The 27,191-nt window shown below is 42.5% G+C and overlaps 1 protein-coding gene and 1 long non-coding RNA gene across 2 annotated transcripts; both read right to left on the reverse strand.

Annotated features, from left to right (window-relative positions):
- Positions 1–8,086: 8,086 nt before the first annotated feature.
- Positions 8,087–15,113, reverse strand: LOC140215238 (uncharacterized). Its single transcript, XR_011892181.1, has 3 exons — positions 15,002–15,113; positions 10,687–10,732; positions 8,087–8,217 (listed from the first exon to the last, which is right to left on the reverse strand). It is a non-coding gene; the product is annotated as an uncharacterized lncRNA (long non-coding RNA).
- Positions 15,114–17,516: 2,403 nt separating this feature from the next.
- Positions 17,517–24,066, reverse strand: LOC129387988 (uncharacterized). The gene is made up of 4 exons (XM_072287684.1): positions 23,927–24,066; positions 20,458–20,590; positions 17,650–17,692; positions 17,517–17,578 (listed from the first exon to the last, which is right to left on the reverse strand). Exons 1-4 carry the CDS (start codon positions 24,037–24,039, stop codon positions 17,517–17,519), a joined length of 351 nt encoding a protein of 116 aa, XP_072143785.1. The 5' UTR covers positions 24,040–24,066.
- Between the last annotated feature and the right edge of the window lie 3,125 nt (positions 24,067–27,191).

A 27,191-nucleotide genomic window follows, 5' to 3' on the forward strand; every position in this document is an offset into this window, starting at 1 on the left:
TGTAGGGGCACAGAACTATGCACCCTCGTGACGCTGTTTTAAGAAAAGTTCAAGATCAAGAAGAGACTGTAGCAAGCAGCTTTTTGGCACCTTCTGTGCCAAGGGCTTTTTTATAAAGACAGTAAAGGGGGGGGGGGGGGGGGTGCGTGGTGGCTCGGCACATCATTCACATTTGCTTTATCTAAAAAAAATTAACGCTTGGGGAAGGCTTTGAGCACTTCTCGTGTATTGGTTCCTTCTTGAAAAAAATTAAGAATAATAAAAAATATCTCACGCTTCCAGTGGCAATTCTGTTTGTTGAAGTGCCGCAATATTGACATGCGTCCGTGTTTATCGCTTTCCTATCACCGGCTAACAATTGTTGAAAATTAACACATCGCAAGACGTGTCTGCGTGTATCGGAGCATTCTCGATTGTTGTTTATGCTATCTGTTGTCTGTGCTCACGCAGAATATTGTGTAATCAGACTGAGTGCGCGACGCGAATGGTGTTGTACTTCCCTGAAGGTATGTGAGTGCCTGCGGTTACACTGGGAGTGTCGATGAGTCATGTATAAATAGCCGACACGTCTGACCTGTAGATCAAATTTTGATGATCAGTGAGTGAGCTTGCCGCTATCGATGTGCTACTTGTTTTGCTGGACACAGGTTCATCTAATAAATAGTTAGTTTCGTTACTTACGTTGTGCCACTGTGGTTGTTAACCTTCACTACAACATGACAGTATCGTGTCAGGTTCCGTTTTACACACAGATATTAAATTTTTTGTTCTGATAATCATGTATTTCTTGCAAAACTGAAACTGATTTAATGCAATGTTTCTGTTAAGGGATTTACATTTACTGGTACTCTGCTATACTGATAGCTATTCGATGAGGACATCGACTTTTTGTATTCTAGTGAATCTGCAGGTAATAATCCACATATCCAGATATATTAAACGAATCGTATAACATGGCATGAGTTTTATGCGCTTTGACAGAATTAAAAATGGTAATTGCTCCCAACATGTTTTGCAACTCCATAGCGAGAAAATTGTTCTGAAGACAACTATTATTGCAATTTTTTACGGAGAACATCCGACTGCTCGGCGGCATTGATTACATGCATCTATAGGACGGGTACTTGCTGGGCCCATCAGATCATCTGTACAGGTTTATTCAAGATGCGAAAATCTGCTGACAAGTTGCTTCAGCACTCTGGAGCTTCATCACAATAGCTTTACAGGTGTGGATGTGCTAATCAGAAGAATTCACAACGTAGTACGATTGGATGCTTCATTTAATCACTGCTGATGCGATACCATATTGGATTGCCAATCAATGGTTTGAATCATTAAATGAAAACCATGGGAAGGCTAACCGCTATAAAACTCATTTACCATCTCAATCGAATCCATTGCAGGGCCATGCAGTGAATGACACAATGAAAAAATATAGGGCAGTGTTAAGGAATACGAAGCCAGGGGTTTGGATTAAAGTTCTAGTTGACAATATAGGGAGCGACAAGCAATTGTTATGCTAGCTATTATTTAGTGCAACGGAAAGCTTACCGGTCAGAGTGTCCAAGCTTGAAGTGGTAACAAGTAAAACGTCATGGAATATTTTTTATCAATTTTTTAATCCATAGGCTCGATCGTGTTTATGAAGTCCTATACTGGAAAGAGTGATAAGTGAGTGCGATAGCCATTACGCTGGCATTGGTGGGAAGCAGACAAGTGTGGTCCTAGTTGTAAGAAATAAGTCTCTTTATCAAGCTGATGTTCAGGCAGTTCATTCCTGAAATGTTGAAATATTTCCGCAATAATAGCTATGTGTTTTGATGGTTTCTTGTCCAACTGCGTTTGTCGCATAAAAGGCAAGTAAAGTTCTTTTTAGCCGAGCCAAGAAACACATTTTAAACAAGATGCGCAGTTCTGCCTGCTGCTCTAGCCATGCACATGCTTTTGATTTCAGGAGCATGTTGTCTCTAGAAAACTTGATCGAGCGGAAAGAGAAGAATTTTAGCTTGCACGTGTCATTAGAACTTAGATCCACACTATCCATTGCTGTGAGGCAATGAGGGAAGCCATTGTTCTGCTGTTCCACTCACTCCCAACGCAGCAGAGCCACTTGCAATCCTGAATTTTTCTTAGATGTTATTACACGTAGAATAAAGCACAAGCGCCTATAAACTATAAAGAATGCGATGTTAAGGAATACATATGGTGCACTTAATGACAGCCGACTTAAGAACAGTATTCTGTGGATACGTGGTGGATCTGCAATGCCAGTATACCAATGTTTCGATACAGAGCGTCGCGTCATACTGTCTTTGGTACATTCTGCGGCAATATACAGTTTAAATTCTTATTAAAACTGAGAACAGCATGTTCGATTGCATCAGTAAAAATCATGAAATGTTTCATTGCCGCCAATATTTTGTGACACCTATTGGGAAATTGTCAGTTCGGGTAGTTGGGAAAAGCATGTAAGATGTAAGGGCCATTTGGTGGTGTGTTAAAGTTATAGAAAGAATGGCAAATGAAGGAAGCGCATTTGAGGGCAGTAGAGAATTAGGTGGTGGCATAAGACAGCAGTAATTTGAGACTGCTATGAGAGGTGTTTGGCTTGCAACGGATATAGATAGGCTGATGATAAACACTGTTTTTACAAGTAGGACCTTTAGCCTAATATACGGCGCACCGGACCACAGAAACAGCAGGCGATTAGTTTCCATCGAAGATGTAGGAACCAAGTACTTGGGACATGTTCCAGGATTGTCAGCTGTAGAACAAGGTGTTTAGGGAGACCAAGATCAACAAGCCTCGTGTTTTAGGGGACTATATGCACATTTAATAATAGACAAGAAATGTGCAAGCTCATTGTTGCAGTACCTGCATCACACAGGGCCACATGGGTGTATTTGATGTGTTTTCGTTCACTTCTTTCTTTTATTGCATATGCCTTGCAGCAAATCCCCCAAAGAAACGAAAAAACTATGATGTAATCTGGTCTTGCGTTGCTTTTTTTTTTTTTTTGTGGTGGACGGGTCCCACACACAACTCCGAGTGAACAAATATTCATTTCACTGCAACCGATATTGTCATAGATCTAGCACTTCTGGTTTCATTACAGCAATGGAGTACTAATTGAAATAAAGCATAGCCAATCAACTATTATAGAGTGTGATCATGTTATAATGAATTCACATCCGGCAAAAAGGCACCTTCATTATATTTTTATTTGTTCAGAGCGTGTACGCTGATATCGACGAAATGGGGAATTCTATATTCACTTCCTTATAATTGCATTCAATTTATCGAGATTCGACTGTATTGACTTCTGCGAATTCAGTAACTTGCTATATCGTCACTTGATTGTAGATACTGCGAGCTGCTGTGTTGTGCAATCTCTTGTTATGTGACAAGTTGCCATCTTGACACCACTCACCTGGCCTTTGTCGATGTGGACATGCACAGGAACCTCCGGAGGCGTGCTTGATACGGGGCTGCCCGTGAGGGACAGCAGTGTCTCTCCTTGGCGCGCCTCTCGTGCCGTTGCTGGCTTTTTTCTGCATGCACAATATGATCACCACGGGTTACGCTTGTCTGTAGAATGAAAACACGGCTGCGCAACTTCAGCTCAGCGGGATGTAGTTTTTAAATGGTACAGACACTGGTGCATTTGAATTTCACTGGAAGAAGCCGTAATCAGAAAAAATAAGAGAAAAAAACGGAAAGCAAGTTGATCAAAGTTAAACAGTTAAACGAATCGACACCATCAGAAGCGGGATGGATGAAGGTGGTGGGAAGAACTGGCCTTTCGCCATTATAGTTTTCTCGGAACAGCTATGCCAACCCCCATTTTGATTTCTTTTTTCATGCAACCCGGTTATAACAATTATCGGTCATAACAGTGGAATTTTCGTGGCACTTGAATATTGTTATAAGTGACTTCGACTGTATTCTAGTCCTTGCGCCGGACTGTTTGAACAGGACTGGACAGGAAAACTTGTGGTCCTGCAGGACGCACTTAGCGCGTAGCGGGCACACGTTATCTACACAAGAAATCAAAATGCGTACTAGTAGATCATTTTCACCACGTTAATAGCACCCGAAAACTTCAGTTTAGCCTAGTTGGTGCTTCCCGCATATCATATTGACTGCAAATAAAGACGGGGACAGCGGAAGAGAACGTAAAAACGACACGGGCGTGCCGCGTGTTGCGACACGGGCGTGTCGTTTTTGTGTTCTCTTCCGCTGTCCCCGCCTTTATTTGCGGTCAATATGATATGCGGGAAACAGCACATGCTCTGGGGCATTGCTGGTGCCATAATGACTGTAGCCCTTGGGGCTTTCTCAATGCACTTGGTCAGGTTCAAGGCACCATTAAAGGGAATGCCAAAAACAATGCACTGTTTGGGTATTTTTTCATTTCATTTTAGGGTAAGTTGGGGGGACTCCGCTCCTATTGTAGAATATTTTTAACCTTACCTCTGTCATGGCACAAACACATTTCGTTTACCACAGTTCCCTTCACTCCGCCAGGTACTACTATAACTATTACTGCTGTGCCTTGCAGCTGTAAAAGCTTAGCAAAACTCGCGAGGTTGGTCTATTAAATTATAACAATGCACTCCTGTACCTTCAACCAATTACTTTAAGACACATATTGCAATTTACGAATTAAAACCAAGGAACATCTACTGAGAACAAATTTTGAAACTATGCTATCATCAGTTTTGAGATAAGCGCAATAACACTTGCAGTAAAATGCACTGTTGTCCCGCTTACTTTTTTTAACAAAACACTTTTTTACACTGCGGGACGAGATTAACGGGGACACCAGTGCATTTTGCCGCACACTTTCGGAATGCATATCTCAAAATCAGGAGTCGTGCTCAGTATTCGTCTTAAAGGGAATCTTGAAATGCTTTTCTAACATCATAGTTGCCCACTCTTAATTATAGTGCTCTTAAGAACGTCTCCGCGATGACGAAATCAGCCAATAACTGTTGGTGGGCTTGGCTGCTTGCACTTTACCACATTATGACAATGCGAAGGAGAGAGAGAGAGAGAGAACTTTAATGAGAACCAGCAGTGTAGTCGCCTGGGCCTAGGCCTCCCACGATGAGACGAAGAGGTCTTGCCTTTTCGCCGCTTCGTAGGCCTGCTGGGTCGCCCAGAGTTGGTCGTCGAGATGGGAGCTGCGCAGGGCGGCGTGCCATCTCGACGAGAGGGTCACGGGATTAGGGTCTGGGTATTGATGTTTGCACTCCCATGGCATGTGGGGGAGTGTTGCTGATTGAGTTTTACAGATCTGGCACTTCTGGCTCGGGTAGATGTCGTGGTATATGATGTGATAGCGTGTGAGGGAGGGGTATGTATCGGTCTGTAACAGGCGAAGGGTGGTTGCCTGTGCTCTATTTAACTTGCGGTGAGGGGTGGGGGAGAGCAAAATATTTTTCACTGCTTTCGACACGAGATTGTAAATGACCTGCTGCATACAGTGCAATAGTATGTGTCTCACATGTTCACAGAACTCTACCAGTCGGCAATGTTTTCCTACAATGCACAAGAAGTTTCACATAATAGTTCTGCGGAAAGCCACAAGGTGGAGAGAAGTAATTAATGAAGGTAAAATCAGACCTTTAATGAAGGTAAATCAGAAGGTTTAATGAAAGTAAATCAGACCTCGCAATTGCTACAAAGTAAACCCATACGGGTTGCTCGAAAGAAAAGTCTCGCTGTTGAAGAAAAATTCGTCCTGGTCCGGGACGAAAAAGTATTTCAGTGGCTCTTTAAGTGTATATGCCTGACGAACTCACAGGCTACATGTCTAACAAAATAATAAAAAATAGAAGGATAAAAATCGGGACCTGCATGTGCGGAGGTGAAACGTGCGTCATGCATGAAAATGTGGGACGCGACTGCACTGCGAAGAAAGTTGCAAGGCAATCTCCGCTGTGAGCGCTGATCAGTCACAGGATGACGAGAATTGTAGCTTCCGTGCTGCTTTTCTGCGGAATGGATACAATATTTGCCGATTCATTAAGGAAGTAAAAGCATGTTGATGTAGTAAGCTTTGTTTTCTTGATACCGGTGATAATTCGACATTAGTTTAATTCGGGAATATGTTTTGGTTGTGTGACATCCGAATTAATTATGTTTTACTAGCTTTCTTGGAGAACCGCAGAGAACAATCGTTGTACACGGTAGTCTGGGTGTCTCACACGGGGAGAGGGCTCGTCCCGTCACCTAGTGGCTACCGCGTATCTACGCTACGCAGTAGCATGGCCTCCAAGATTGCAGACGTCATGCCAAGCAGCCGCACATTAGCTCATTTGTCATTCGCAGCAAGTGGTAATGGCAGATATTTTTTTAGAGCGCAGCTCTTAGGCGCTCGTTGCTGCAGCGAGCATCGGCGTCGCCATAAACAAGCGAACGAGTGCAGCGAAGGATGAAAACGAGCACGGAACGCGGCGGCAGATGAAAAATGGCGATAGCGAAGAGAGCACGAGGAGGAGGGCGCAGCATTAACATGAGGCGGAAAGCGGAGGAGGAGGGTATGGTGTAAGCGTTAGAAGGAAAGTGTAGTGCCGCGCAAGACGGGCTCTGCGGCACCTCTTCTTTTTCACAACTACACACACTCTCTCTCTCTGCGGCGTCGATGGCTACGAGATGGTGCAAGAGTAGCACGCGTCGTCTAAGAGGTCTATTTGCGGCGGCTGCTGTTGCGCCGCACTCGCTCCGTTCCAACCAATATATCGCAAAATTAAAACACATAAAGCTGCGCTCAAATTTCGCATTACGGAGTATCGTAATTGTCAGCGATTTCCTTTTCGCATCTAAAATGGCTATTTTTGCGAGATTTTCGGGATGCGCCCTCCGCTTGTATTTCAAACATCAAATTTTGCACAGAGGCTCCTTCATATCTGCATCATAATAAACTACGCTTTTCACACGGTCCAAGATTTTGTTGCCTTTAATGCGGTATTGAACGGTGGTGAATGTGAGTACATGTTTAGGAAAATCGATCTCTTTGTAGCCTTCAGAGTGTTGCCTGCTATCTATATCATATAACTTAAAGAAAGGATAGAAAATAAGAACAGGTGTTATAGCCAAGTTTCCTGCTGCAGATCTTGCACTGGGAGTCTCGCTGCTTGCGAACAGAGGATAAAGTCACTATACTAGTGGCATTGTTGTGTATCCGCCAACTGGTATAACGTGTCGGAAGCTTAGATTCAGCACACTAGTTAAGAAATGCGGTTTTATTAGATCTTGGGGTTTTATGTGTCAATACCACAATAAGATTAAGAGGCAAGCCAAGGATTACGGCGTCTCAATTGCCATGAATAGCGTCGAAGACTAGGTGCTCTGTGCTGCTTTAGGTGATAACGAGGCCTTCGAGAGCAGTGATGAGTGACCTCTGTGGTTACACTATCGCTCAAGTACAGTAAGTTTACCTTTTTAATTGGGAACAAATTACTTTAACTTCTTTTCTTAACCACGAAAACAAGATGACTGAACAATGAGGGCCTTCGCATTTATAGATTTTTTTTTTTAATTTTGAATATCAGGGTGAATGTTCTAGCTGATGGCAATGCATTTGGAATTCACGGTCATTAAAATCAAATGCTTTTAGAAGTGGGCTTATTGGGAGCGCATCAGAGTGCATTATAAATACAATAAAAGCAATGTTAATCGGCGGTTCAGCAAATCCATGTTGAACACTATTAATGTATGCCAGGGTAAGTTATGTGAAGCTGCAGAAAAGTTGCTTTACCTCTAATGTACTTCTTTTATAATTCCTTGATGTCTTTGCCAAATCATCTTGTATATACTGCAGGAGGACTTCTTGGGCTACATGGTGTTTGCTTAACGACATATTGTAGCGTGAAGGCAAAATCACAAAGATGACACACAGACACGTCAGACGTGCTAGTGATTTATCTGTCTGTCTTCTTTGTGATTGTGCCTTTGCGCTACATCTCATATATAGAATGCTGTATTTTGTTTCTTTGGTAAGGCTCAAATCAGTGCCCCTTTTCACGTTTTAGGCCAATCATTCATATCAATGATGTTTTGAATGAAAAGCTGCACTTGCCGGATATCAAACTTAGGTGTAATGACTGGGGCCCTTCCACGTTTGCTGAGTTGTCCAAGTGGAGTCCGAGGGCTCCCTTTGCACCGCACCTGTGATGGCTTGCTGGTGGTCTCGCGATCCTGGCTTCCTGCCTACAAATAAGAGCGTGTAAGTCACAGAAATGTCGGATTGTTTGGCTGCCAAGCTGAGACAAAGGATTGATCGATGATTGATTGATTGATTGATTGATTGATTGATTGATTGATTGATTGATTGATTGATTGATTGATTGATTGATTGATTGATTGATTGATTGATTGATTGATTGATTGATTGATTGATTGATTGATTGATTGATTGATAGGCAGGGTTTGACATCTCAAAACAATATAGAGGCTTTCAGAGACACCACGCTGGAGAACCCCGGCTTAAATTTGATTCCCTATAGTATCTGAACATGCACCCAAATGCTCAGCAATCAAGTGTTTTTGCATTACACCTCGAGTAAAATGCAGCCACAGCAGCTTTGAGACGAAATGTGCCCCTATTGATTAGCTGTCATTTGTTTAAAATGTGAATAGTCATAGGGACACCATCAAGAGATATGCAATGTGCAGCTGCAGTTACAATATACATCATGACAGATTCAATAAAAGGGCTGTAACGACCACAGATGGCAGGCTATAAACATCAGCAGTAGTTATAAAGTATTAGGCACTAACACTACTGTTCATAGTGCCAGGAGTACTTATCAATAATACAATGCTGCTTAAAACAGTATTAGTATCTGAGACATCAATAAATTGTAAATTCAAAGCATTAATTAATAGCATATGGTCGACTCGTTATTTCAAACCTGACGGAACGGACGAAATTGATCGAATTATCCGGCGAATTGAATTAACCCCAAAAAAGAGAATGCCAAAAGACACTTGATTCAACAATACTTCGGTTTGGACGAGTTCGTTCATCTTGACAGTTTTCATAAAAACGCACTAAACACGAAGCCGAAAGGAACACATGTTAACCCGTCCCTTCGTGTGTGCTCCTTTCGTCTTCGTGTTTACCGCGCTTTTAAGAACACTTGATTCATACGGCAATATTTGCCCTATTCTAATACGCCACGGAATCAAGTGCGCGCCCACTTTTTATATAGGCAAAACTAGCGCAGAAGAAACATTAAGTCTCCTTAGAAAAGGTAGAAATCTGACGCGCACCCGATGTTCTAGCAAAAAAAAGGGGGGGAGGGGGCGCAGGCTATGGTCTAATATACGTTGCGCAGCGGCGGCCAGTTTTTTAAAGTGAACTTCACCACGCAAATTTTTGATGTCGGCTTTGCCGCAGGACGCTTATGTTATGCGCTAAAGCATACAAACGCCACGAATGCGCTTTTGGTTTTGTCTCCGACTGCACCACGCAGGCAATTTCCGGCCCAATATTTTTGAAAAATACAATTCACCTTCGATTACGATACTCTCTAATGCGAAACTTGAGCGCAGCTCTATACGTATTTTCATTTCGTTATATATTAACTGGCGCGGACAATCTGTCTCGTGCAGCACGTGCGCTGCAGACGTGCGCAATGTGGCGCGACTGCCTTGCTTATCGAAAAATCGTGAGAGACAGCACGTACGTGGGTGACACATGGGCGCGATTCACAGCGGCCTCCGCAGACACACCTCCCCTCACGCAGCGCTCGCTTTCATATATTGTATCGGTGGCGTCATTGCTGAACAGACGACGCGCCCTACTCTGGCACCATCTCGTAGCCATCGTCGCCCCAGAGCCCGTCTTGCGCAGCGTCAGGCTTTTCTCCTCACGCTTTGGCCATACTATCCTCCTCCGCTTTCCTCCTCGCACCATTTTCGCTCTCGTCGTCTTTCATCCACCGCTGCGCTCCGCGTTCGCTCTTTCATCCTTCGTGGTGCTCGTTCGCTCGGTTACGCCGAGGGATGCCGACGCAGGAACGGGTACCTAAGAAGTGCACTCTAAAAAGGCACTCGTTAGGATTGGGGAAATACCGTAATGAGACATTTTGAGCTATGATTATTACCTGAAAAGCTTCCTAGCCCAGGCCGGAAATAGGCGTTTTAGACGGGAGATGACGTGTTCAACACATTCATTGTCCCCTAATTGTTCCGAGGCAGAAGCTGCCACTAGAAGGGTCGCTGTTGGGTCCCCATAAGGGTCAGGTGCGTGCGTGCTAATTGGTCAAGTTTGAATTGTTGAGCGAAGGCGAATCTTGGGATCGAAAATATTTCAATCCCAGCGTTGGCCTTCGCTGAAAGTTTCATCGAAGTTCCTGCCCATGGAAATTCATGGGCGCTTGCTGGGATCCAATTAAATTAAAAATCAAATTAACGAAAGTCTACTAGCATTACAAACTTGTTTGATATTGAGGAGCTAAATAATGACGACTACACAGATCTATATGCACACAAGATCAGACGGACATGGTCAAGCAATGTCGTAATTACCAGAGTAGTACTATTGTGCCAATAACTTTACTGTATACTGGCTTCAATTTACAAACGAACATGGGACATAACCACATACAAGGTGCACATATGTGGCGCCCTCTGCTGGTCACCCAGAATTTTTCAGAAATGCACTACACTTACCTTCTCTGTCTCTATACTGGCCGGAACCGTGGCTTCCACGCAAGAGCTGAAAAGAAAGTTACATGTTGGAAGCTGCTGTAATTCTCCCAACATTGGCACAATTAATCTAATTTGAGAAACTAAAGAAAGAGAAAATTTTCGCTTCTCAGCAATGTTTGGCAAAGTGAGCGCTCAGGGTATAGTAGCCTTTTGCAATCATTCCATCATGCTATGTCTTCTTTCCAACACCTTATTTCTAAATGTCATCACTAAAATTATAAAATGAATAGGGTCTGCAACAAAAAAGAAGCGAGATTTATTAAACCTGATGTGTCAAGACCATCTCGGGTGCCTCCCTCAAGGATTAAACGATGGATGGCAGTACAGTGCAACTTCATGTAGACTTTGTGCACACTCATGGCAACCTTAAGTTCGCTCCACTTTTCTAATGGGCAGATGAGCGTGTGAGTGCAGGATTTGCGTAGAAACAGGTTATTGATTGCATGCACTCACAGGTCTCACTGAGCTCGCTGTGGTGTTCTGAGATGCACATAGTGAGTACGTCACAAGAAACGACCCTGCAAAGGCAAGCTTGGTTCCCTACAGTGAGATGGGTGAAATACTTATCACATTCCAGCACCTGCATCACAAATATTGTTGCTTAATATTACAATGGGAGAATAGCGGCAGGGCTTTGACTGCAAGAACCGTAACTTCTTTGTTGAATATCCTGTCATTACGGTTCCATCAGTGCAAAGTACACGAAAAAGAGAGAAGTAAACCAAGATGTTCGGAATGCTGTGATAACTTGCGTACTGGTGTAGTGATCTAGCATGGCTGAAATGTATCATTGCAAACACATACAGTATTTGGCTGCTAGTCACAACCACAGTTGCCTAGCATCTGATTCTTGGGTCAACAAACATGACTGCTGTCATCTACATGGCTTTAGGCTAGTGACGTAAGTAATTATGGTGGCTCTGTAGTAGAAGGTCCTCCTATCGAAACGTTGGCCAGCTTGTCTGAGGCACTTCATCCCTGTTTACAAACTTTATATCTAGAATCTAGAAATCTAGGATGATTGAGAGCAATGTCTGGCATGTTTGACCTGCAATGACGCCTCCGTCACAAATAATGCGAAATATGTGTGAACGGTTTTATGGTCATGCAGCTGTGAAGTTCATAGACGGAGTTGGTGCACCACAAGAAATATTTAATGTTGCGTAATTATGTAAATTATAAAAACTTTCCCCACAGACACACTGCTTGCATAGTGACAGGCAGCAGTCGATTGGCATGCCACATTTCAAGAATCACGGACACAAGAAGCTTGTGACCCACATTGGTTGCTTCTTTAGATACTTGATGACTCAGTATTAAAACATAAAGCCTCTACCCCCTTCTCAAGAGTACCATAAATAATTAATTCGAGCACATTTTAATGCGACCAATTCAAAATGCACATCTAGTGCAGCAAGGCTTCGGATGTCAAAAAGGGAGACTCACCGCAGCGCCAAAAGTGACAGTGACAGTCACGTGGTACTATCACAAACACATGGAAGACCCTGCCAGTGAGCCCTGTTCGGTGGCTGAAGGCCATCCAGTGTGGCCCTTCCAAATGTTTGCTGCTCTAGGAAACACAGGGGAACACGCTCTGTTCGCTCTTGTCTCGTCAAGTGCTGAAATGACTGGGCTTTGGTGGCATGGCCATAGCCTTTCTGTATGCCGCAGCGGTGTCAGGAAGCATAATAGAGCCACGACCCGTCCCTATAGTGTGAAGACACTCCCTTTTTTACGTCCGAAGTTGAGTTGCACTTGACATGCGTTTTGAACTGGTCACATTAAAATATAATATAATTACTTATTTGGAGAATTAGCTATTCGACGTCCTCCATGACAAGAGTTCTGGGTGAAGAACTTTTGTCATGGAGGACACCAAACGTTGGGCGTTCTCGCTACTTTCGCCCCTTCTCCAAAGCTGTTTCTGAGATATGTATACCATTGCTACTGCATAATACAAAAGGATTGTCCCACCGACTTCAATGCTCCTCTTAACAGTGTGGAAAAGGCGATTCCGTTTAAACTGTCGAGCAAGAAGCAAGCAGTTGTCTACCGTTTCTTGATGTTCTTGTCAAGCGGGTTAAATCTGGCCTGTCTTTCAACGTCTACAGGAAGCTGACACATACACGCCAGTACCTGCATTTTAACTCTGTAAATCCGCATTCACACAAAAGGTCTGTTCCTGCTGCGCAGCCACAGCAATCAAAAACCGTTTGAACAAGACACGAGGACTGTGCGAGTGCTACTGAGAGCATCTGTGAAGAATTAAGAACCCGTGGCTACCCTCCGTCCTTTTTGTCCTCTGTATGGAAAAAGTGTCGCTCCCAGCAAACCTGCGTTCGACCTCGCCTGCGAAAAAGAAAACTCGCATTCCATATGTTCCTTGTACTAGTGAGACCATCGCCCGTATCACGAGCAGGTACGATGCCACAATTGCGCATGTGCCAACACGCAAACTAAGGAACCATTTAGTAAACGTAAAAGACAAGTTGCCACAGAAAAAGTTCTCCGATGCAGTCGATGTCATAAAGAGCAATGACTGTGATTACAAGTATATCGGCTAGGCAGGTGACTTCAAGAAATGCGTAAAACAGCATGAGTATGACGTCAGGAAAAAGGACGTGGTCTCGAGTGCCCTTGCTGAACATGTGGAATATACAGGTCACAAAATTGGCTGGGCAAGTGCACGTCTTCTCGCCAAGGAAAAGAAGCTTGTGTCACGCCTACATCTAGAATCCTTGCGCATACGGACCACAGCGCACACATTGAATAGGAATGACACGACACTTCCAAAGGTGTATACAAGGTAAATATACCTGGTAGCGAAGCTTCCATACGAGCCCGTACGTTCAAAACATGGCGGTCCATCGGCGGTCCATGGGGCTTAGCGCCATCTGTATGTGGTGGGAACACTTCCGGCGGAAGAAAAAATAATGTGACGCCATGTCCGTTAAAAGCAGAAGTGACGTCATTTTGTTTTGGAAGGCGCGAAAGTTGTTTTGTTGTTCTTCCTTTGGAGCTATATATTCAAATGCCCCGCCATTCGACTTGATGGGCGTTTCGAGCTTTCAGCGTGGAAAGCGATGCAGGAAAAGACCAGCCGTACGGTTGTCGAAATCGCATCCCTGCACAGAACATACTTTCTTTGGAGGCCGACGAAAGCTTTAGGTGTAGAGTGCTGATCCTATTGTTGGATGCCAAGCCCGTCGGCCAGCGCAGTCGCACGAAAACAACTACACAATTATCTGGCGGTCGTAACTCACTACTTTTCACTGAACAGATTAAGAAGCAATTAAGCTACCCGCGTCACCAAATTCAGACAAACTTCGACAAGCAAGAAAGCGCAAACTGTGAGGGGGGCGTATTTCAACAGGTGATACGAGTGCGCCTTTCTGCCCATTTCAAGACGTGCATTGCATTGCGAGTGATAGTGGCGTCAACGCCCCCTGTAGCGATGGGCGCTGAAAAGAAATGCATTTATTAATAATAATAAAATTAAACTTGTATTTTCTTAACTCGTCACGAATATATAAAATTGACTAGGAATTTTATTTTCGTTCAATGAATCGAACTGTGTCTCGTTTGAATTAAAAAACGCGTTTTTCTTTTCCAATGTTTGTTCCCTCCAAACCTAGTCGCGCTTCAATCGCTGCTCCCATAACCCCCCATGCTGATGTCGGTGACAATCTGTACTGAACCGCTTTTCGCCCGAAGCTTCGCTACCTATTTGAATCGACCTTGGTGTATACTTGCTGCTTGTGTCACGTCCTCAAATGCACTTAAATACGCTGTCTCTCTGTTATGGGTTTTATTGTGGACAAGGCTCCCTTATAGGGAGCCGAAATCTTATTAAATTTTTAGTTATCTTGGTCGGTGCATCTTTTCATGCTTCCTCAATATGTATTTCCCCGGCCTGATGGGTTGCTGTGAAACTTTGGGTTTCGGTAAATATTTGTTGCGCTCTCGGGGGATTGAAGCTCTAAACCGTAATGTCTTGGTCCGCAGTTATCCAAAAAACTATAAAAAAAGTGAGTCACAATTTTTTCTGTCCCACTCCTTTCAGTGAAGGAATGCTGGAGAAACAGCACAAAATATACAAGCACATGGTGGTGCAGGCAAGCAGCCTATTAGACTCTAACCGTGTCTATCCCTCATAGTGGCCGCTGAAAACCAACGTCGCCGGTCTGCAGCACAGGATTATCAGCTTTGCGCAGGTCTCCTATAGAAGGTCTCGTTAACATTGCTTATAAGTGGAGAACTAATCGCTTGATCTTACTGTAGCTGTTTAGAGGTTGATGCTTCACCATCAGCAAAGGTGCTTGCAGCAACGGAAGATCCAGCAGAGCTTGGTAGCGATGCAGTCGCCATGGGCATGTCTGGATGTGGGTTCGGGGCTGAAAACAGAATAGGCACCAGTAGTTGCATGAATGAATGTTTCAAAACACGTGGAACATGCACCTACAATTTTTAAGGTGTCAATTCTTTGGATCACACTCAATGCATCTGCGCCCCCCCCCCCTCACCCCAATCTGTAGAATCTCTTTACCAGGTTTCTTCTATGTTGCTTTGTGTTTTCGAGCACTTCTAAATGTACTTCAGTATGAAAATTTCTATGATATCTTGTCCTTATACTGCACTCTGCATGTACATAGCTCTCTACTTGTGTGCCACAAATAAATAAATTCGACATGGCGACACACTTCCTTCCCACTTGTGTTCAGTTTCTGACCATACAAACTTGTTAAGCTGGCTCTTTTGTGTTGTGTTTGTTCACGACATATCCATTGCTCTGTATTATTCTGTACATAGTGCTTGTTAACCTGACGGACTAGCTAAGTAGCTGAATTCTGATGGGGGTGGAATGGCAAAAACACTCGTTTACCATGCTTTGTATGCAATTAAAAAACCACATATGTTATCAATTATTCAAAAACTTTTGCTACAGTGTCTCCGATGGCCTGTGAATTGCTTCGCCACAATAAAACTCAACATTTGATTTTTAACAATATTCAAGCAGCGTCCAGCCTGATTGATGGTTTACCGCTTCTTGTGCTGAAGTAAAGTTGCTGGATTGCTTGACTGATTGATTACACAGATGTTTTAAGTTAAAACTGGGAAGTTGGAAGTATAACATTCAAGGGGATGTCGACCACATAAGTCCCCGCTTGTAAACATTCAAAGTGTACACTTAAAGTGCTGCAATGAACAACAGTGAAAGCTGATTTGCTTATTTCCTGGTGTTGGCACCAGGAAAAGCAAAAAATGCAATTTGTTTCCCTTGTTTGGGATTGATCATCTACACAATACAGAAGTGGACACAGACATCTGCGAATATATGTTCATGTAAAATGAATGCTGCATTCAAATTGAATATTGGCCACGGGGACATACCATGGCGTCTTCTACTGGAATCTCTCTGCGACATAGAAAGCAACATCATGTGACACCAGCTGCGAAGTGTTCGGCCTCTCGAGTGATTCAGCCACAATTTATTCCAAGTGTTTTTTAGGACACTAAAGCGAAACAATAAATCCGTTTAGACTAATGAAGCATTGTTTAAGAACCCTGCAGGCAGTCATTTCAAAAAAATAGTTTGATTATTAGATGAGAAAATGAAGGTACAAGTATCAGTATTTCGCGCCGAAACCCCAGCGCCAGTACGTCAGCGTGACGTCAGGGATTCCAAAGTATGTTTTTGCATTTGGGCCGCGTTGGCTGAATAAAGGTTCCCAAAACTTGCCATGTTTAATATTTGGTTCCTTTTGAACGCATTGTAGTCAATCTGTACCGCTATATATAATTAGTAGGCCCTATAAGATGCCATCAAAATCCAAGAAGTCAGAGCCACCAGGTGCGGGAACTTGAGTAGGCGTCGCCACCCGTATTTCGTTCTTGCGCTTTTTCTGGCTTACCAAACGTGTTATCGTTGTAAGAGTGGTGTTTTTTGGTGTTGTAGAACGGGAATTTACTGATGCAGAAGAAATAATTTTTCACTTTAGTGTCCCTTTAAGTGTTATATGTGTGGCGTCTTAGCTGCAAGACAGCCTAGCACTTACACCCCAGTCTTATGTGTAGAGTAGCAAAGGCTTTTAGGAAGAGAGAAACATGATGCTGCCACATTGGTTATTCAGTTCGAATGATCTTTCATAAAAGTAGCTATACGCACTTATGACGCAATAACACTACAGTTCAGATCATTTGTCATGGGGAGTGCAGCTTGCCACTTTGGCCAGAATTACTGTGGGACAATGATTTATCACTGGTCTATTATAATATGCGTATCTTCAACCGTTTGCTCCTCAATCTGTGATTCCACTATATGTTCACAGTCAAGTCACATGCATCTCTGCGCAGGGTATTTTGACAGATGTTATGTCAAGCGAGCACGCTACCAGCCCTCAGTGCATTGCTTTCTCGACTCTCACGATTACCATAATATCTCGTTTTCAGTGACCTTATCAGCCAAGTATCTTGCTGCCACTTCATTTTGGAGTACGCTTAAAAGCTCACATCGGGCTTGGTCGAATACATCTGACTGCAGCACCCAGTTGAGAACTGTGCTGTAAGAGTGGGCAAAATGAATTTCTGCCTTGGGAATGAAACACAATATCTGCAATCTTACAATGAAGGCTTCAGTTTTCCAGCAAATGAGCTTCGTTGGCTGCAGCATAGGTGCAAGCGTATGTCGCATGATACCACTTTCTATGTCACAGCGATAGTAGCGCCGGTTTCGGCAGTGATGACCATCGAGGTCAATAATCATATCCTTTAAGGAAAAGTGAGCGAAATCATCAAGTGGGACCAGTGCAAAACTCGGCGGTTTGGGGCTTTTCTGCCTGCTGCACTGAACATGCTACGCAAGGGGAAATTTATGAACAATGATCAGAAAAATAAAACACCGCTTATTGACGATTGTACACTTACGTATGTTCTCCCAGACCTCCTTGTAAGGACGGTCGAGCACCTCCTGAAGAAGAAAAAAGTTTTATTCATTTAGTGTTCAGATACCTCGATGTAAACCGACAAATGCCAAAAACGTGCACCTGCTTGTATTTCATGAATCAAATATAAGCAAAAACCTTCCAGAATGTCAAATTTTATTTTAGTGACCACTGTACAATATGATATTGAAGCAGCTCTAACCATGGCTGATGTTTCAAAGGTACACTAATTAGAGTGTCGACAGAAGTGTAGAAAGACGTGATAAATATACAGAGAAGGAAAACATACACGGACAGAATATAGACAACAGGACAATCGCCCTGTCCTTTACACATCCTTGTTCATCCTGTTGTCCTATTAATTGTCTGTCTTCTTGTTTTTCTTGCATTCTGTAAATTTGGCATGAATAGAAGCAAGTTTGCAATAGTGCTATAAAAAGGCAGTCGGGAAAATCTAAGAATTGGTACAGGAAACAAACCAACGCCAATCTTTCAAACCTGCTGTCCCTTCAATAAATCCTGCCCGTGTTGGCATTCAGTGCTAACATTGACCAGAGAGCTTTTGGCATATCTACTTCGCACACCGAAAAATGGATTGCTGCTTCAATCACAACTCACGAGTGATGCATGTTTTTGCCTGTAAATGTATGAACACACCAAGAAGTTTTAGTTAGAATTATTTCATGCTCCATTATTCTGAAGTACTTGCAAGAGCGAATGAAGTACAAGATGAAACACTTCTGCTCATGTCTTTTTTTATTTTCTGAGCACCTGTTAGCAAATATACATTTATCAGACAGAAGTAACAAAAGAAAATAATACTGGGGATATTTAAAATGCAAGAAATTTGTTACACAATCAAGAATTGCCAAACTTTATGACAGAAACCAGGTGCTAATGACTGCCCACCAAATTGACGGCGCACCAATTATCCATATTGTGTACATGTCACCGCAGCAGTAGTACAGTTGACTGAGGGAAATTTGAACATCTAGAGACCAGTGATACTCGTCTAAATGATCAAATATTAGAATTAGCGAATGTTTAACAGAATACTCAGTACAACGCATGCATACATGCGTGCAGGAACACGCACACACACATGCACACACACGCACACATTCAAATTAGTATAAATCTTGCGGATATGACAAAGCAAAGGAGGTATTGCACACATGTTTAAAAAGCTTCTCCTCAGCACACATATTTGCTGAAATGCATACACATTTGATTTACCATGATTTATCTTTTTAGACACAGAATTCAATTAGTAGCAGACTTGAATAGCATAAAAAGGAAAGGCATAGTTTCTCGATCGTGGTAACTATTTCTGTGACATTGCTCATGCCAATTTGGCCTACTTCAGTAGCTTGTCTTCATAAACTTGTTCAAAGCAAATACTCTACTTGCATAATGCTTCTTATGCTGCCGCAAGAGGATGGTGCAGGTACTGTCACAATTTATTTTCTGCGTGCAGTCTTTATCACCGTGCCTTGCGCCATCTTTCAACAAGTTTAAAGGTTTTTTCCGCTATACTTGATGCAACATTTGTAAGATCGTAGAGCGATCCCAAATTCTTCAGCTAGCAGCTAGTCTTAAGCAGTTAAGGAAAATTTTGGAGCATTGGAAGGCATGTCAATGCTGCAAAGGCACTACAGGATTGTTGGCACCAGTGAATAAGCAGTGGCTGTGATATCAAATGTGAGCATGTTTCTGCTATGAAACATGCCCACCATGAATGTGCTCTCGTGAAATGTCTTAGTCGAAGTTGCCCTTTCCTGAGAATTTAAGCTGAAGACTTCAATGTAAGTGAAAAGGCTTGTTTAAATTGAGCGATTGTAAAATATATGTAAAACATTGCAGCTAAAAAATTTCGGTTATCTAGCTAAAATTCGCATTATACGAGTGAATAGTCACGATTCCACTGTAGTTGCGAGTAAGATGAATTACGTGCACTGTGGGAACGTGGCAAATTGGAAACCTTAAACTCAGAAGAAAACACATCACAGAATTTTTATTCCATGGCATAAGTGTGCCGTGATACTGCGCACTTTTGAAGGGCCCCTTACGAAACACCACCGAGAATTTTGGTTATATGCAATGGAAATGTGCAGCAACATCTCGGAAGTGTTAGAGTGCTAGAATTTTTTTTTAAATTAGTTCATGACTAGAGGAGATAGGACAAATTGAAATGTCGCTTCGTCATGCTGTCATAAGGTGAGCTCCACAGACAGCAAACACACTCCCTCCTTTTGCCTAAGCTAGCATCCGCAAAAGACAGTCCTTCTTTGCTCTCCCCTTTATTGGGGCTGAGGGTGTGTGCCATATTTAGATCAGAAGCTCCACCTCCTCTTTTCTTCTCTTCTTATTTTTATGAATGACACACCATACAGGTCGAAGTTTTGTCGTTCTTTATTGAACAATTTACCGGAATCGCGTGCCATAATCCGCGACGTTGCATGCGGTCCATATGACGTAGATGTGCTTATGCAAGCGTCCTTGATTTTCCAGCAGCAAGCAGGGCTTTTGAAGGGCATGACCGCAAAGGCTTTCGTTTGAAATTTCAGTCAGAACTATTGTCCTTGTGGCATAAGGAGGTGATGCCTTTGTTATCTTTGACGGAAAGACAAATGCCTTCAACATGTACTAATGGGTGCACTAGGATCCAGTAAATGCTTGCTTTGCATAGTGAAAAAGGCTCTTTTGTTTTTTTAGGCCGGGGGGTGGTAGGATAGGGGCAAGCACACAAAAGAGAAAACAGTGCGGTGAGCACTAGCAACCCAGCATTTACCTTGGGCACCGTGCGGATGATGTTGTCGAACCACATGTCTACGTTGCGGCAGATCCGATGTGCATAGGCCTGAGTTGTTGCAAATGTTGACTCCAACACGCACTCCAGCTCTTTGACCATTGACACCAGATACCTGCACTCAACAACAGTGAGGAAATGGGGCAGGAGGATTGCTATGACACAGTTTTTTTCTCAGCGACAGCTGCTAATTACATTTATTTCTTATGTCTACATTTGTATGTAAAGCCTCATAAAGTAGTTGGCGCAGGGAGGGAAGGAGCTATATTTTAAGTCATCTTTGCGGCAAACTACATGAGATTTTTATCTATATGCAATGATTTTAATTATCTCTGGACCCATTGGATATAATATAGAAACAAAATACATAAGAAGGTATGAATATGTCGTTAAATGCAAATACATTTCCATGCTCCATGCCGGCAAGGACAGAAGCATCAAAAAAGCAAGAAAATCAGAGCACTAAAAACAACCACATGCTAGGTAACATGAAAGAAGGAAATAAATTGATAAGAAAGGTCCTTCACGGAAAGGATTGTGCAACTTTCAATGAATTAATACCGAGATGGTTGCATATGCAGGCAAATCATTATGTATAACAAAACAGGTGTAGTGGTTAGGATGAGAACAAACAGCGCTTTAACACGGGATAGTGAGTGCACGACAGACCAGGCGCTATCACCCTCAGGCTCTAACCGTCCCATCTTAAACCTGCGTTTGCTCTGGTCCTTATGACATACAAACCAGCTTAGCTTAGCCCACTCCCGAGATGTGCTGCAATATTATCTTATACAGATACTTCGAACAGGAATAAAGGTATGGCCTTCAACTGCAACCTAAAGGTCATCATTAGTTTTTTTTTTAAGTAAAATAACCTTTCTTTATTTTAAAGTGCATGCTGAAACACTTCCGAAAGGGCAATGATCATGAACAATGTAAGTTACTCCAATGTGCACCTTCACTATCCTTTTTTACCAAAGCTGATCGACATTATTCTGACACAAATCTGCCAAACAAATCCAGCAGCAAGAAGCTAAAGAGCTCGCTTTAGTAGGCACCAGTAGCTAAGTGCAGGTAGGCAACATAAGGAGCAGAAGCCAAGTTTTTCCATATCACTACCACGTGGCACAACTTCCACAAACGAATAATCTCGCCCGTCTACTTCTCAAAAGGAAATTGCTCGCTCACATTTGTTCATGTTCATGCCAAGAAACAGTGCACAAAGTAGTCTAAAGCTTGCTGCAGATTATATTTTGCCAGCCATGCATTACTGCTTCGCATAATGGGTAAAACGCTCATTTTCTTCCTAAGCAGAATGCGAATAAAGTTAAAATTAACTTAAGAGCGATACACTGTAAAAACAATTGAATGTATGTGACAAGTGCCGTGATCAGCTGGGGCTCTGCATAAATTTCCACCACCTGGCATTCTTTAAAGGGATACGGAACTGAATTCTGTGTTGTTACATGCCAATACCACGATTTGATTATGAGGCTCGTTATAGTTGGGAACTCCGGATCAATTTTGACCACCTGGAGGGGTCAAAGTGCACAGGACCATAAACACATCATTTTTAACGTGGGATATGTTGTTAGGAAAGAGAGCAACGAGCAAAAAATGGTCAGTCCAGATTTAAATGTTGAACAAATAACAAATATAGTCACAAGAGTTGAGGAAGAACTTGGCAAATTGCCAAGCAAAGAGTGGGAATATAGTAACCTTCTAACTGTAATATAACGACAGAAATACGGAAAGAGAAGCAACATTCACATGCGTTTTCGTATTTCACGCCCATTGAAATGCGGCCGTGGCGGCTGGGATTTGATCCCACGACCTCGTGCTTAGCAGTGCAACGCCATAGTCACTCAGACACCGCAGCAGGTTCTTTAAAGGGATGCCAAAAATTAACACTGAATGAGCTGGTATTCATTCAAAGTGACATCTTCGTTCATTTTGAGTAATAGGTTACTTATTAGAAGAAATAATGAAGGTCAAGCTTCAATTTCTTTAATTCGCCGCAGCTCCAGTGCCACTGCCTCACTGTGACGTTACGGGTTTCAAAGTATTTTCTCGCATTTTCTCTTTGGGTCTGTTTGAGTAATTGTCTAGTCTTGATATAACAAACACGGATATAATGAATTAAATATAAGTTATTTATTGCCAATACTAGAATGTAACAAGAATTGCTTACGTATTATTAGAAGATGGGTGCAAATTAACACATGCACTGAAGTGGACAGGCATTTGTCCTGCCTCTTGCTCTGCGTGTGTGTTAATTTGCACCCCTCTTCTATTAGCTATGCTTTACCAGCTAGCCCAAGAAGAAGTGCGCATACGGTAATGAGGAAGATGACATAAAACAAAGGTATACTTACTACGACTTTGTTATAATGAGGTTTGATTGTACAATGTAGTCGATCCTTAATGGTGCAAAAATTTACTATAACATGGCCCCAGCTGACGTCAAATCCAAGAGGTCATGGCAAGCTGGTGCAGGAAACTTCGAGGTGGTGTTGCCATCCTTCCTTAGTTTTTGCATTTTTCCCCGATTTACCAAGCCGCCTCAGTATAAATGTGGCCTTTTTTAGAGTATTGTAGAAGTGTAATTTACCAATAAGGCTCAACTTACCTTTCTATTGGTGCCTCTTTAACATGCACCCAAAGAAAGTTACTAAATATTTTTGCTCTACCACGATTGGAATGCAATGGCCAAGAAACGAATCTATGCCGGCTCTCGATTGGCGTCTTAGCACCATAGCTAGTGAGCCACCATAGTGGCGAAGCAAAGCGGGTTGGCAATGAGTTTGATTGCCAGTCAATCCATCAAACGTTTTATTTTCATCTATTTTATCTATTGTGTATTCATTGTCCATTAGTTTGCAGTGTAAAATATTAATTTCACAATGCAGTGACGGTGAAGACGCAGAAATTTCGCCAGAAAATATGCGTGAGAATTCAAACTGTTCATTGGATGAAATTGTGCCCGCGATGGAAAGCAACACTGAAATGATGGCAGCACTGAGTACAGTTGTTGAAGCTAAATCAACTGCTTAAGTCTGTCATTTACTTATGCATGCCCCATTTCAGAAGAATCATTGGCGCTCACATAGATTCGAGTTCTACAACACTGCTTGCATCACGCATGCCGTCTGATTAGGAATGCCAGTCTCGCCACTAAATTCACTATGATACTCGAGACATTACGAACCCTGAGGGTAATATAAATAAATTAATAAATAAATTTCATATATAGCAATCAAGCACACCTTGCATCGAAATATTATTGAACAAAAGCAGTCAACGAATAAAAGTGAAACGATGACACATGGCAATAAAAGCAGAACAATTAGACAGAAGCAGAAACAGAACAAGTAGAAGCACAACAAGAAGCAGAAGCAGAAGCAGGACAATTAGACAAAGGTGAAAATGTCAGTCAGTCAGTCTTACTCACCTGAGTTGGTCGGTGTCTGTGTCAGCTCCAGGAAGGGGTGACGAGGGGCGCGAACGTGCGCCTGCCTTAGGTGCACCTGCCTTACGTGCGCGGCCTGCCTTAGGTCGAGGCATCTTCTAAATCTACCGTGGCAACCAATGAAAGCGTCTGGATCACGAGCAGCAGGCTAAAAATAAATAAAAAATTCTGATAAATTATGTGCACAAACCACAATGTGATTGTGAGGCACACCGTAGTAGGGGGCGGGGAGGGGGGGAGGGGGGGCTTTTCTGAATTAGTTTTGACCACCCGGGGTTCTTTAACACGCATTTAAATCTAAGCACACAGCTGTTGTTGCATTTCGCCCCATCAAATCGTGGCCACCGTGGCTGGGATCAAACCCGTGCTTCATGCTCAGCAGCAGAACACCTCGTCACTAAGCTACTGGGGTGGGTTACAAGTAGCAGGTGCAGTACTTGGGTTGTAATGGCTGTGATAAATTTGAATTTTTAGAGGCATCAATGTCGAGAATTTTTTTTAATGTTCCTTTGGAACCCTCCCGAACTTTACTGACCGTGGCTGCTGGTCTCTGCTGCTGTCTTGCTGAATAGCTTACACTTAAAAGAAAATTAATTGCGTGCCTGATGGTGGGATCATATCTCAGTATCCCAGCACAGCAGCCCAATGCCACTTTCACAATCACACTTTTCTTTTCTTTATTGCATATAAATAATGTCAAAGATGTAGAACACACATTGTTTACAATAGGTGTATGCACATAAATGGACAAAACAAGCACACTGTGGAAGTATATTGAGATCAAAATTGCCTTACACTAACGATTCAGGTTAGTACGCAGTTTAATACAGTAAAAAAAACAAAAGTACATTCAGAATTACTTCATTGCAACCAGTCGGTCCATTGGACATAAAATGTCTTCGTCAAAGTGGAGCTAGTGGAGCAAGTTGCAGCCAGGATACTAGGGATGCTACGGAGTTTCAACTGAAGTGCAGTGGTTACAGAAAGCTACACTGTGACGTGGTATCATTTGGTATTATGGGTGGCAGCCATATTGCCACTTTGTGGTTTTGTGGTGGCAATACTATGTGTCGTTACAGTGCTTTATTGGTAATCGCATTAACATTGAAATTCCTTGCGAGATGGGTTCCGTTGAAGTTGTTGCAAACTAATTTTTCAACATTCCAGTGGAAATATATTCGTTGAAAGGCAATGCACTCACTACGGTGTGTTAACACTACTGAACAAAACATGCTGCAGATCTATTTAATTTGCTATGAACAAAGTTGTAATGCATTGAACCCAGATGGGAAACAGAGCACGGGTCCAACTTGGGTAACGCAGTGACCCAAGGAAGCTAAGTACAGCGGGGTCCAAGAAACTAGTGTCCAAGAAACTAGTCTGTGCATACATGCAAACGTTGGCTGCAGCCCAAGTGATATTGCTTGTGCAGCAAACTGGTGGCGACATGCGACTCGAATTGTTATTGTCAGATATAATATGACAGTCATGCAGCAAACATTTTCCTACTTGATTAGTATTGAGTATGCTGCATACAAAGGTGGCAAAACCTATATGTTTCTTTTATAATTAGGTGTCATAATATTTCATTAGACTCCTTGCAACTCCTTGGCTAAACGAAATTCGGTGAGACTTCGCCGTGCTGTGCTAACCCAGGTTGGTATTTCAAGGAAATAGTATAGAAATGCTGGGGCAGAACGGGTGAGCAAAACTGATTTAGATAGTGTTATACATGTAATGCTAGTTAAAAGTGGAAGCTTCAACGATTTGGCAGCTTGTGAATAAGCAACATGCGAATGGTCATCATGAAAAGTAGAAGTGTAACAATGTATGGTCAAGACAAATAGGGGTCTTGTGTAAGAAAAGGTACTCAAAATTGATATCTTATTTGATCATAAACAGTGCCCTTCATGTTTTGAGAAAATTTGAGCTTTCTAAGGAACACATACGTGTGCACACGCACACGCAAAATGTACAGAGAAAAGCTGCGATTATTTGACCGCATTGTCAATTCATGTTTAAATGCAGAAAACTGCTGACAAGTCTTCCCAGTGAATGAGGGTGATAAGTCAGAGTTGCTCTGTTCTAACATCTCTTTACAAGAGATGCGTGCGACATTAGTTTATACGGGGTGTCACAGCTAACATTAGCCAAGTCGTTAAAAAGAAACTGGCAATTTATGCTTATTTGCCTAGCAATGTTCAGTCACAGGTTCTCTTCTGCTATCGGGATAATTTTGTGTAGCACCAGTTACCCGGCTAAATAGAGAAGATTAATGAAAATTAAAGCCATTACTTCTAATGAAAAATCAGTTATTTCATTATGAAATATCGTATTAAGTCGTTTCGAGCACGCAGTATGTCCTACACAATAACTTTCTTTGACCTTTACCTTCATACATAGGATGTGAAATACTGCATCATTATACGTGCCTCGACACCAGTGGTCCCAAAAGTGATTTGATGGAACTAACTCCGCTAATTGTCTGACTCGATAACTGCTTGGATGTAGCAAGCTTTTGGCGTTGACTTTTGTTTATCATGAACTGCGTGTCCCGCAAGATGATCGCCGCTGCAAAATGACCAGGTGGCTCCAGAGTCAGGCAATGAGTAGAGTTATTTCCTTTCAACAACTTTTGGGACTGCTGGTGTCGAAACGCATGGACGTGTAAATCAGGCGGCAGTTTTAGTACTTCGCCCGTGAGTAAAGGGCAGAAAAAGAATTACACAGGACATAGCGTGCTGAATTGTGTACTAAACATTCTTCTGGTGGCAAAAGAGGACTGACCGAACACCATACATCTCATAATCTCATGTTGCATCAGTTTTTCCAAACAGTACAGGAGTCTAAAGTTAGCTGGGATGCTATCAGTCTGATTTCCCATTTACTCATCGTGCACTTAGGTTGAAGGATAACTAAATTATGGCTTGAAAGCAAAAAGAACATTCACTGGCAGTCTCACTTCAAATATGTTTTGTGGCACAAACTTTCTGTGCAGTTAGTGTGACATCTGTGCTTTCTCAAAGACCAAAGCCCCTGAAAATGACACATGCAGTCAAACTTCGGATATATCGAATTATTACTTATATCGAACACTTTCTATATGACCTGGAAAATCGCATGCTTTTTAAGTTTTTTTATTTCGAACGGGATAGGACGTAAAATGGATATATCGAACTCCGCGACCCCAGACCACGTGTGCCCTCTTGACATGCGGCTAGGTTTCTCGCAACACCTTCGAAGATAG

Source organism: Dermacentor andersoni, chromosome 1 (genome assembly GCF_023375885.2).
Source record: "Dermacentor andersoni chromosome 1, qqDerAnde1_hic_scaffold, whole genome shotgun sequence".
NCBI classification, from domain to species: domain Eukaryota; kingdom Metazoa; phylum Arthropoda; class Arachnida; order Ixodida; family Ixodidae; genus Dermacentor; species Dermacentor andersoni.